Genomic DNA, 12,296 nt, shown 5'->3' with positions numbered 1-12,296 from the left:
AACTCCTTTTCCCTTCCTCTCCTCACAACAGACACCTTGTTAGGTAGGTGGCATGAGTGAGTTTTGAGAGAACTGTGACTAGCCCAAGGTCACCCACAGGCTTCATGTAGTGGGGAATCAAATTCTCCAAATTAGAGTCCACCTGCTCTTAACCACTACGTCACTCTGGAGCCCTGTGAAGGTTGCCCAAGATAGGACCTGAAAATCCAAAATACCGTACCTTTTATAAGGCGCAGCCAAATGGCATATAACAGTGTTCAGGCTTTTCAGATCACAAGAAAGTAATAATTTTTTAAACAGATAGCGAAATCCTTCAGGACATGAGAATCCAGCAAGAGATCTTGACAACTGCAGATCTTATAATCTGAAATAGCCCCAAGGATGCTGTCTGATCCAGCAGCTGGAGGATCTCAATGTCCATCCCACTTCTTGTGCCAAAACGGATGGAAATTTTTTTCCCCAAGGGTCCATTTGGAGGGGCTAAAAACAAATTCAATTTTGAAAAAAAAAGGTACGTTACTATGGTTGTGATAATTGAGATCTTTTGCCCCAAAACACTTAAAGGATACATTCTGCATAAGCAAATTTTTAAAAATGAATTTACCCACTACTTGCTAAGTTACCGCCTGCTGTGGCTAAGGTAACTAAGGTTGCTAAGTTACCGCCTGCTGTGGCAGTGAATTCCACTAATTCCACAATAGCACTAATTCCACGTTAACACCTATGTCATTATTACTTTCAATTTTACTTAGAGTTGTCAAATCTATTCCTAATAAAATTCTTATATTTCAGAAAGAGGGTTGAACTCCCCCCCAAAAAAGAGCAGAGAAAGAGGAATAAAAGAATAAGAAAAGACAAAAAGAGAACCCCCTAGAAATTATTATTATTATTTTAATATTCTGCAATTACAACCATTTTCTTTTCTCTTTTCTTTAATCCGGCATTTTCAGACAGGAATTCTTGGGTTTTTGTCACTGCATCAATCACTACTCTTTCAGAATTCCACTCGAAACTGATGCCTTCCAATAACCCCCAGCGGAAAGTCACCCTATTTTATCTTAACCATGTTGTTAAGGAGTAATAGTCCTTTCTCTTCCGTAAAATATGGTTTGGCACCTCTTTTTACACAATCATCTCTTGGTCTTTAACCTTAATTTTTTTCCTTTGAATGTTTAATTAATACCTTATCAAATAATGTTTTCCTTCTAAATTCTATTAATATGTCTCTGTGTGTTTTTCTAGTATTAGCATATCTTGTTCTCACATGGTATATTCCCATGGTGGCGAACCTTTGGCACTCCAGATTTTATGGACTACAATTCCCATCAGCCCCTCCCAGCATGGCCAATTGGCAGGGGCTGATGGGAATTGTAGTCCATAACATCTGGAGTGCCAAAGGTTTGCCACCACTGGTATATTCTATCCAATTCTTGTTCCACAAATTCTTCTTTTGCCTGTAAACATTCTGCTACTGCAACAGTCATTTTCCGCCTCAAATCTTCTCTTTCTTCCTCTGCACATCCCCTTATCCTCAAAAAAGTTATCGTTCTGTTTTAGCTCCAAAAGAGCCATTTGATCAGCCATCATTTCCATCTGGTTTTTTGATATTTCTGCTTTGCTGTCTGTCACAGTTAACTGGTCTTTTGTACTATGCAAATCTCTTTTTATTTCCTCCACTGATTTTTCTACTGTTTCCATGTGAGTCAGTAGTGGCTGAATTGTCAGTGGCTGCTAATTGTGATCGATATCTACTCCTTTTGCACCAGAGGTAGTATGCCTCTTTCAGTCATTTGCGGGGTAGCACAGGTAGGATGATGCTGTCGCCATTCTCCCGTTCAGTGGTTCCTACAGGCAGTCGATTGGCCACTGTGCAAACAGAAGGCTGGACTAGATGGGCCTTTGGTCTGATCCAGCGTGGCCCTTCTTATGTTCCTAAGATGTCCCATCGGGAGGGCAGGTATTGGGGTGGGGGTTGGGGGGCCATCCTTCCTAACAGTTTAACACGGCAATAAAGGGATTTTTGAACTCTAGAATGCGCACACACCCATTATTCATGGGAATACTTTTATTTGAATAATTAAAACATTACAAAAGTCAAGCAAAGAAAAGTAATTTCAGAAGGTTATAATGTAGCCCCCCCCTGCCCCAGGTTCAGTATCCACCACCCTACCCCACTTCACAAGGTTCTTATAATGGTTCTGTCTACTATATCCACACACACACCGCTGCCAAGGCCGGCCTTGGCAACGTGACCCACCTCCACCCAAGTTCCAGCGATTCCCACCCATCGGTAGCCCTTTACGACGACTCCTCTTTTGGGGAGAGGGATGACAATCCAGCCTGGTTCAAATTCAGTTCCTTTATTTCAGGGCAGAGACAGGGGAGAAAACAACTTCTGGGGGGCTGGGAAGCCGCAGGAAGGCGACTCTTGACCCACTTCCACCCAGAAGAGATCGCCAAGGAACTCCCTCCCAGGCCTCCAGTTCTACACGGCACCTCCCCAACTCTTTGGTGGCACGGGGAACCAAAGAATGGACCAGGAGCTGCTGTGGAAAGTGTGTGTTAATCAACATCCCCTTGCCTGATCATATTTCCTGTTGGAAGGGTGAGCCCCACTCAACAAAACAACAACAGCAAACAACTGGAGAACGAAGTCCCACCATTCTCTTCCGGCACAAATGCTGCCACAGCACCAAACTACGTGAGGGCCAAGATGTTGGGGTTTTGCAGGTCATGAAAGAGCTTCCCCATGGAAGGGGGGCGTTATGATAAGTCCCATCAATAAGACCTCCCATCAATTCACCGGGGGTGGGTGGGGGGGTGGGCGTGAGCGCATAGGCCTCAGAACTGTGATTTGTCGAGTCGGAGGGATGGCTGAGCTTTCAGATCTCCCCAGTCTTCCTCCCAGAAAACATGCACACTCCAACTGCCAAGCTGCGGCGGAACAACCACCCCAGGACCTTCGGACAAAAAAGTGCCACCCATGATATATACTTAGCAGTCCTATCCCACCCCCACCCTCGTTTAGAGGACCCTTTTCTCCTGCAGAAGACTGGATGCTGGATTTGAGTCTCTTGTAGTTCACTTATCTGCATTAGCCCAAAACACACGCCTCCCTCCCCAGTTAGCTGCAGCTCATTCTTGCTGTACTAATGGGGGGAAGAATCCCCCATTCCCCCCTTCCCCCAAAAACCTCTGCCTGGTTTTCTCCAGCTGAGCACGTAGTCACTGCCATACCAGTAGGGGGTGATGGTGAGAAACACAGTCATGGGGGTGGAGGGGGCTAGGGGGGGGGTATGGAGGGGAAAAAAAGGTCAGAATTGGACATTCAGCCCCTCTGGAAAGAGTGCTACTTCAACACTGGGAGAAGCAAACAGCCTGTGACCAGAAGTGGTCTCCGCGGCAGCCGATTTGGTATTGCCTGATGTTGGATAAAGCATCCTTCATGAAGTGTGGCGTCGGGGTGGGGGTGGGGGTGGATAGCCATCTTGGGCTCAGTGGAAGCAGAGAGGTTGCTGGTGTCGCGCTCATAGCTGCTGGTGGCTGTCGACTTTGGCACTGCAAGAGCCCTTCAAGCAACAGGGTGCCAGTTCACCCGAGGTCAAACGAGGCAACCGTTGATGGTGCTGCAGTTGTGTTGGGTCCCTCCTTGCCAAGGAGACGCGTCTCAGACAGCTACAGGCAGGCCCTCGCCGAACTTCTCCACGTGAGCCTGGCTCTTGGCGGCGAGGAGAGTCTGACGGAAACAAACCAACAAACGAAAGGACATCAACTCAGATACTCAACAGTTATACCGAGTCCTACAGAACAGGAGATCCTAGGCAGATCCAAGCTAACGTTGCCGAGGACAGGTGTTCCCAATCTTTTTTAACCTTAGGGCACCTTTGTAATTGTGTCACTGGTGGGCGCAATTACAAAATGGCTACCTCCTTGTGCTGCGGGGTCAGCTGCTGCCAAGACAACACCTCTAAAAATCTGCACAGCCAATCAAATCTCCAGTGGCCAAACAGAAGCCCCGCTGAGCTAAAGCCCCACCCACTTCCTATAAACACTCAGTGGGCAACAGGAGAGGGATCAGCAGGTGCCACGGTGTCCACAGAAACCACGTTCGGAGTTCCGGCCTCAGAGCACCAGCAGTGCAGCAGACAGAGCTCTGCGGGAGTCAGATCAGGCATCCAATCTCTGCTCAGCAGCACAGCATAAGAGGGGGCTTAAGAGGGGGCTTTAGGGGGGGCAACGCTCCTGTGCCGGGTTCAACCTACATCGCCAGGCTGCAGCTTTAAGGAAGAAAATGAAGGGAGAAATCCATGTGCCCTATAATGAACATCCCACTGTGAGGGCCAGATACGAACCCTGGGGTGGGGTGGGGGGAACAGAACCTGTGGCTTAGTGGCACAGGACCAGCTTGGCACAAAGAAGGCTCCAAGTTTAATCCCTACGATAAAAGGATCTGAAGTCAGTGGTGGCCTATGGCATCTCCAGATAAGCAGGACTATTCTACCACCAGCCCCCCGCCAGTGGGATGTAATAAATTGACCATGATGGAAGGGGCTGATGGGAATTGTAGTCCATAACATCTGGAGTGCCAAAGGTTCGCCACCAAGGCTCTAGGTAGTTGGAAACGTGAAAGACCTTCCTCCGCCTGAAACCCTGGAGAACTGCTGCCGGTCAGAGCAGACTAGCTCAGCCGCAGGCGGCTTCAGGTGCCTGCAAATGACCTGCGAGGCCGTCAGAAAACTCCCACCGGTTGCTGAATCTGTGACAGAGCTCAGCCCCGTGTCATGTGAACCTTTTTCGCTCAGGGCCGTCTTAACGCATGGGCACGCAGGTCAGTTGCCCGGGGGGGCCCACGAGCATAGGGCCCCACTGCTAATCTGTGGGTGTTGTGACTTGCCTGTCAATAAATAAACACTAAACTAAACAATAAATATTTGTTATTGGATTTAGCATCTATTTTACTAAAGATAATTAACAGTATTAACGTTAATTTTTACGATAACCAGCGGACACTGGCATTCGCTCCTGATTTAGTGTCACGGTCATCTTTGTAGTCACATGTGCGTGGAGCTGCCCCTATCGATTCGATTTCGAATACCTTTAATGGCATATAAATTGTTTAAGATTAACTTAGCAAGATAATAACAGCCTTTACAACTTTACAATTTCTGACGAGTTAAAATAACACCATTTAAAAATTTAGCCACCGCTTCCAACAGCTCGTAGTTGTGGCTGTTTAAAAGATATATAACCTTCTGTTTATCTGTAATGCCTTCACTTCCATGCAGGAAGGGGATTATGTGCTTCTTCCTACCTATCTCATAAAAAGGACAATTCAATTTAGCATATGAGATAATTGTTTCCACAGAACCCATGCCACACGGCATTTCCTTTCTATGCGGGATTCCAAGGTGTATGCGCCCATACAAAGGAAGAAGGCAGGGCATTACACCTAGCTAAGGTGATTGCTCTACGCCACCGGGCCTCAACCAGGAGATAAAGGTACTGGGCTACAATTAATCTATCCACAGGTATTCCCAGAGAGATCGGGGAACAGGTTGGCTGCCCCTATCTCAAGCACTATGAGAAAAAAGCGCATATGATAACATCACTTCAACTCACTGGAGAGTTAACAGCAATGATATTGGTTGATACACTGATTTTGTTGGAAGTGCCAATAAATGCATGTGTAGTGTATTGTTGAAGGCTTTCATGGCCGGAATCATGAGGTTGCTGTGGGTTTTGCAGGATGTCTGGCCGTATTCCAGTAGCATTTTCTCCTGACGTTTCGCCTGCATCTGTGGCTGGTATCTTCAGAGGAAGATGCCTGCCACAGATGCAGGCAAAACGTCAGGAGAAAATGCTACTGGAATACGGCCGTACATCCTGGAAAACCCACAACCACCCAAATACCTGTTTATCGACCATTTACGTTTTTGTTCCCGGGGGTGCTTGTGTCGGTAGGGGCCTCAGTGCACTGCTTTGCCTGGGGGCCTATAATGCTGTGAAGACTTTCCTGTTTCTCCTTCCCGCTCACTCCGGATTAAAGAGCGAGGTCCCCAGAATCAGTGCTTCAAACAGAGCCACTCAAGAAGGACTCGCCCCAGTGGAGAGCCTTGGCTACTGCAAGATGTAATGTGCTGCCATCAGCTCTGCTGGAGGGAAGATTTAAGAATATGGAACGTTCTAAAAGAGTTGGTTCATGTGATAGGACTACGGTTGAAACACTTGACCATTCTTTGTCTCTATGCCCTAAATACAATAAGATACGCATGAAATACATGAATTCCATTTTCTTGCAATGTTCTCAGTGGCATGAGTGTTATAAGATACCCAATCTCCTGAACAGCTCTGATGTGCTCTTTTGTGAAACTGTTGCAAATTTCATACTGGAAATTAGTAATTTTAACTGTATTTCTTAACCTTGTTTTGTTTTAAAATTTTGTCCTGTTTTATATGCCAATAAAGGCTTGTGTTGTGTTGTGTTGTGACTCGCCCCAGTGTGGCATTTCACAATATTTACAAGCTGAGCAGAAATCCCTTGGGAGAAAGCGGGGAGAAAGGGACGGACGGTTATGCAGCTTACCGGGTGGTGGACGTAGGCTTGGCACCCGTAGCACCAGACGGAGAGGTCCTCAAAGCTGAGCACCAGAGGATGACCCGATTCCGAGTTGTGGGCTACCATGTGCTGGTTAATGTAGCGGCCGCAGCAAACCTGAGCAGAAAAGGAACAAGGCAGGCTAAGATTCAGATGCCAGAGGTCCAGGAGAACCGGCCTTGGGAATGAGCTTGCGCTTATCTGAAGGTTTTCCCCAAAAGCCCTGCCCCGAGGCACACTTCAGCACAAGGCAGTTGAACATAGATAAGCTACAGCAGAATGAGGCAGAAGAAGAACAGCACGCAAGTCCCACGTAGATGAGAGTTCCAAAGGAATCAAGCCAGCCAGGGGGAAGACTATGCAGCAGTGGCGTAGTGGTTAAGAGCAGGTGCACTAATCTGTAGGAACCGGGTTTGATTCCCCGCTCTGCCGCCTGTGGAGGTTTATCTGGGGAATTCAGATTAGCCTGTGCACTCCCACACATGCCAGCTGGGTGACCTTGGGTAGTCACAGCTCTTCACAGCTCTCTCAGCCCCACCTACCTCACAGGGTGTTTGTTGGGAGGGGGGAAGGGCAAGGAGTTTGTAAGCCCTTTGAGTCTCCATACAGGAGAGAAAGGGGGGATATAAATCCAAACTCCTCCTCCTCCTCCTCCTCCTTCTATGTGACCACGGAACTGCTGGCCTATAACATCTTGAGGGCCTCAATACCCACAAATAGAAGGAGCCAATAAGCAAGCAGAAGAAGCCATTCTGTCCCACAAAAGGAAGTGTTACTCGGGTAGAATCATACCCCAGCTATCCAAAGCCCATCTTCACTGGAGAAGCGGACAACTCGACTGCCACAGGAGGTTCCCAGGGAGGGATCAGATCCCGCACGGTGTCTCAAAAGCGGCCTGCAAGCTCCTTTCCCTTCCTCTCCCCACAACAGGTGCCTTGCCAGGCAGGTGGGGCTGAGAGAGTTCTGAACGAACCGTGACTGGCCCGAGGTCACCCAGCAGGCTGCATGTGGAGGAGCAGGGAATTGAACCGGTGATCCAGATTACAGTCCGCTGCTCTTGACCACTACGCCACTCTGGTTCTCCAGGCTCTCCGGCAGAGGTCATTCGCATCACCAGCTGCCTGGTCTCAACTGGAGAAGCAGGGGATTGAACCTGGGACCTTCCGCATGCCAAACGGAGGCTCTTCCATGGCCCCCCTCGACCCCTAGCCTCTCAAGCATGACATGCTCCATCTCTTGGTAGGATGTCTTGGCTGCCCTACCTTATAACAAACCAGACAGACCCAGTTCTCGGCCCGGCTGCCGCAAGCCGAGCAGGGCTCCAGCACGTTCAGGCCGACAGAAGGCACGGGGAGCACCGAGTCGAGGTGGGGGCACCAGGGGAGGGGCGTCACGGCATAGAACAGCCCCTGCAAAAAAAAAGAAAGAAAGAGAAGAAGAAGAAGAAGAAAGAGGAGGAGGAGGAGGAGAAGAAGGAGAAGGAGAAGGAGAAGAAGAAGAAGAAGAAGAAGAAGAAAGAGGAGGAGGAGGAGGAGGAGGAGGCGGCGGCGGCGGCGGTGGCATCGCCCCCATTCTGGCATCCAGCCTGATCCCCCCCCCATTGCTTCCACACAGGAAATCCTGATGCCTCTCCCCACTCACTTTATCTGCCAGCTCCTCTCCCAGCAGCTCACAAGGGGGGGAGCAGCCCCTGGCAGCTTCGTCAAGCAGAATGACCTCTATTGACGCGGAGGATGGATCTGGTGGGGTCACCTGGTCGAAGGGGGGCAGGAGAGATTCAGAGAACAGAACATCACTTCCCACCTGTCTAACTTTTAAAAAAATGACATTCAGCCTGAAGAAGAGTTCTGGTGGGACTAAACGCTTGCTCCGTGTCTCCTCACGGAACAGCCAATTAGACTGTCCAGGAAGCAGCAACGATTCCGGGGGGGGGGGGGACGGGACTTGGTGACAAACGCAGGTTTCACTATTTCACACACTGGGCAGAGGCAGTGAAGGACAGCCGACTGCACAGTAACTCCGACTACTTGGAAATATTAACCAGGAAAAAAAAATAAAAGACAAACTAGCCCAAAAGACAAACTAGCTCACTGGAATGAGATTTTCATGCTTTTATGTTAGGTGCAGGGAAAGTAGCATGAAGTAATTTCGCAAGTGGGTCCTGAAAAAGGCGACTCTGTTGTGGTCTGTGAAAAAAGAGGGTTCATCTCCTTGGTGGCAGACAGCTGGGTCAGCAACAGAGCCGGAGCCAGAGAGTCTGGAGCACCTTGTGATTGGTGCAAGAGACTGTGACTCTGTTCCTATGGAAGACTGTTGCTAGGCAAAGTGCTAGTTTGAACATTATAAAGGCAGTGTATAGAACTCTGCATGTATCTTTAGGCTTCTTACTTATCTTACTGCTTAGTCCTGTGTAGCTGAAGAACTTTGCATAGTGTTATGCTGCAACTATCAAGCAAAGCCTTCCTGTGGAAAGAACATCTCGTGTGAAGTGTGTCTTATTCCTAAGAAGGTGGGAGGCTGCTGAGTGTATGCCGTTGGACTACTAGACCTCCTTGTCTGCTATGGGTAGCTCCGCTCTACTCTGCTGATAGGATCCACATCAAAATGTTGGAGGACCCGTACGTGACAGCGCACAACCACAGGAGGAAGGTTGGGTGTGCTCAAGCCCCACTCTCAAACTGGATTGAGGACAGCGCCCTGCATGAACTGCACACACCCTCAATAGACCCCCAAATCCCTTCCAATCTGCAGAGGCTGCAGGGCAAACAAACTGTTGTGGGCAGTGGGGGAAAAAAATCACTGATCTGAAGGAATGTAAAACACCCACCTTTGTCTCTTTGGCTGATGTCTCCACTTCATCAGAGGAACTTCCTGTAGATGGGCTTCCTATCTGGCTATTCCTTGCTGCCTCTGCTCCTTCAGGAGAGGCTGTTGCTGTGCTCCCTGACTGGCAATCCTCTCCTAGTTCCACCCCTTCAGGAGAGCCTGTCGACATGCTTCCTGACTGGCTATCCTCTGCCGGTTCTGCCCCACCGGCAGAGCTCCCAACTTTCCGTCTAGCCCTACCTTCTGGGCTGGAGTCAGGAGAGAGGGAGCTGGAAGCTGTCTCACCGGCCTCCGCAGTATCATTTTCCAGGTGGAGGGAGCTTAATGCGATCATTGTGTCATCCACAGCCTCTGTGGGTCCAACCACTGGGCTTGCAAGCTGCTGGGGGGGGCCCTGGGTAGGGGTGTCTCCTGGAGTGGGGGTTCCCTTCCCGGCTCGAGTCCTGGGCCTCTCCGGCACTAGAATAGGCACTGAGGAGAGAAAGCACAATTGGTTATCAATACTGCTACTCTTAGTTGCCAACGATAGGCAAGAGAGATTAATTTCCACTAATGTAATCTCAGCCAGGTTGTTACCAGACTGAACCATGGTGGGCGGGGGCTCTGTTTCTAAGACAACAGTGTCTCTAGCCATCCTGCCAACTCCTGGGGTGCCAAGCAGTGCCAAGATGGGGTGCCCATTGGTTCAGTTACCCAAAGGACAGAAAACCTGTCTGGACTTGCCCTCACCCATCTCTGCCTTGCAAAATAGCCTGCCCCTCCCTTCCAGAAGGGACTGAGGTAAAGGCACCACTTCTGATGGGAAAGCCGATGTCCACCTCCAGTCCTGGTCTATCTGCCTCACTGAGACAAGGATCATATTAATGTGATCGCTCCAAAGGGTTCCTGCCAGCACAGTGCTAATCTTAGTTTCTTCCTCTTTTTCTCCAAGACCACTCTATTTGCACAGTCATTGCTTTACAGCTGTGACTAAATCAGCTCCTTTCCCACCTTCGGGCACTTCCTGGCTCAGCCCATCAAGCCAAGTGATCAAACCATTAGATTAACTACCCAACACTCAAATTTATGTTCCCCTCCTGGAGTTAAAGCCCCCTTTTGACTAGGCTTCCCTTTTGTCTTGGGAGATTGAGAGTCACTCTGCCTAACCCAGAGGACCCATTTCACCGCCCCCTCTCCGAACACTCAATGTTCAATATCTTCTGGACACTTCTCTGTTTGGTGATACTGTCCCCAGTGCATTGCTTCTTCTTATGGAGTTTAGCACAGGTCGCTAAGCTCTGTCCATCGGACCAATCGCCCTCAGAAACAGGTAATATCACCCTTTCAATCCCCAAATCCCTTTGCTTTTCCAAACCTATCCACTCAACTCTACAGTTGAGAGCAGCAGTGGCGTAGTGGCAGTGGCGTAGTGGCTAAGAGCAGTGGCTAAGAGCAGGTGCACTCTGATCTGGAGGAACCGGGTTTGATTCCCAGCTCTGCCGCTTGAATCCAGATTAGCCTGTGCACTCCCACACATGCCAGCTGGGTGACCTTGGGCTAGTCACAGCTTGGAGCTCTCTCAGCCCCACCCACCTCACAGGGTGTTTGTTGTGAGGGGGGAAGGGCAAGGAGATTGTCAGCCCCTTTGAGTCTCCTACAGGAGAGAAAGAGGGGAATATAAATCCAAACTCTTCTTCTATATTCTAGGACTAAGTGTGTGTTCTGCTGCTTTGATTACCGTGTGATTGTACGTTTCTTATTTTTACCTTTTAATAAAAATCCTTAAACTTTATTTCACTCTCTGGCGGATTTCTTGCAAAAGCAGCTCTATGTCAACTTCGGCAAACAAGATTCCAAGCTTGCCCAACAGCTCGTTAAGCAAGGGCAGCCCTTCACTCATCACCCACTCTAAATGGGGCAGACCCCAGCATTTTGGGTAACAAGGTCAGATCAGGGTTCACAGCCAGTACTCTGCTTCCAACAATGACCAGCCTGTTTTATCTGCAGGTTTTTCTGCCACCCATCCTCCAAGGAGCTCAGGGTGACACACCTGCTTGTCCCCTACTCCCCTCCTGTATCTTTGCAACACTCCAGAAGACAGGCAAGGCTGAGACAGGGAGAGCGCAGAGCAGCTCCAGATCAGACAGACAGCTGCCGAGAAAGATCGTGGGGCTTCAGAAAGGCTCTTCTGGACCCTCGACCATGACGGCTACCCCACAATGGCTCTGAAAATAAGGACACAAAGCCAACAGCCCCAGCCCCACCCCGATTTGTCTCCCAGCAACTGATATTCAGAGGTCACCTGCATAGGAACATGTGGATCCACTCAGTTTTGTTTCTGAAGGCCATTTCCCCCTCCCCCTCCTCCTCCTCCTCCTCCTCTCTCTCTGAACTGCTCCTCTGAACTCTGAGCGCGGGTCCTCGCCTCCTTCCCCTCCTCTACTACACACCACTTCTAGGGGCAGTGATGTTGGGGAAAGGATGGCCCCTTTGTGTTCTCAGCAATTCTTCCACCAATCCGCGCGGTTTCACTGGGGGTACCTGCCTGCCTGGCCACTAACCGAAACCTGGGGATTGGTGCCAGAAATGTCGATTTTGCATTAGCTTTGCCTTCCCCTACCCCCAGCAGAAAAATAACCAGTCTCGTTCCCCTGGGCTAGGGGGGGATCTGTCAAAAGTATGCAGGGAAGGTGCATCCAAATGACTTTTACAACCTTTGCAAGGTCTTCGCTCATCAGGAGAGTGGAAGGAGGCAGGAGGGTAAACGCAACGCGAAGGCTGGTTGGGAAAGGAGGAAACGGCAGGCAGGCTGGCTAGCATGATTTCTTCTCGCCACCCCAGAAATGACCTTGCTTCCCTTTTGCACATGCAGCAATAGGGCTGTTTTTTCAAGGAG

At 49.5% G+C, this 12,296-nt stretch overlaps 1 protein-coding gene across 5 annotated transcripts in view; it reads right to left on the bottom strand.

Moving 5' to 3' along the window:
• Positions 1-2,033: 2,033 nt before the first annotated feature.
• Positions 2,034-12,296, bottom strand: part of HDAC6 (histone deacetylase 6) — a 51,752-nt gene continuing 41,489 nt past the window's right edge. For all 5 annotated transcript variants that reach the window (XM_048490376.1, XM_048490375.1, XM_048490380.1 and 2 more), the window contains exons 25-29: positions 9,423-9,892; positions 8,237-8,347; positions 7,858-8,004; positions 6,584-6,712; positions 2,034-3,736 (exon numbers count right to left, since the gene is read on the bottom strand). In XM_048490376.1, coding sequence (XP_048346333.1) covers positions 3,668-3,736; positions 6,584-6,712; positions 7,858-8,004; positions 8,237-8,347; positions 9,423-9,892 — 926 coding nt within the window. In that variant the 3' untranslated portion in view covers positions 2,034-3,667. The remainder of the gene's footprint in view (positions 3,737-6,583; positions 6,713-7,857; positions 8,005-8,236; positions 8,348-9,422; positions 9,893-12,296) is intronic.

This window comes from Sphaerodactylus townsendi, linkage group LG03 (assembly GCF_021028975.2).
Source record: "Sphaerodactylus townsendi isolate TG3544 linkage group LG03, MPM_Stown_v2.3, whole genome shotgun sequence".
NCBI classification, from domain to species: Eukaryota; Metazoa; Chordata; class Lepidosauria; order Squamata; family Sphaerodactylidae; genus Sphaerodactylus; species Sphaerodactylus townsendi.
Note: the sequence above shows the minus strand (reverse complement) of the source record. Positions and strands in the feature narration are given on the sequence as shown.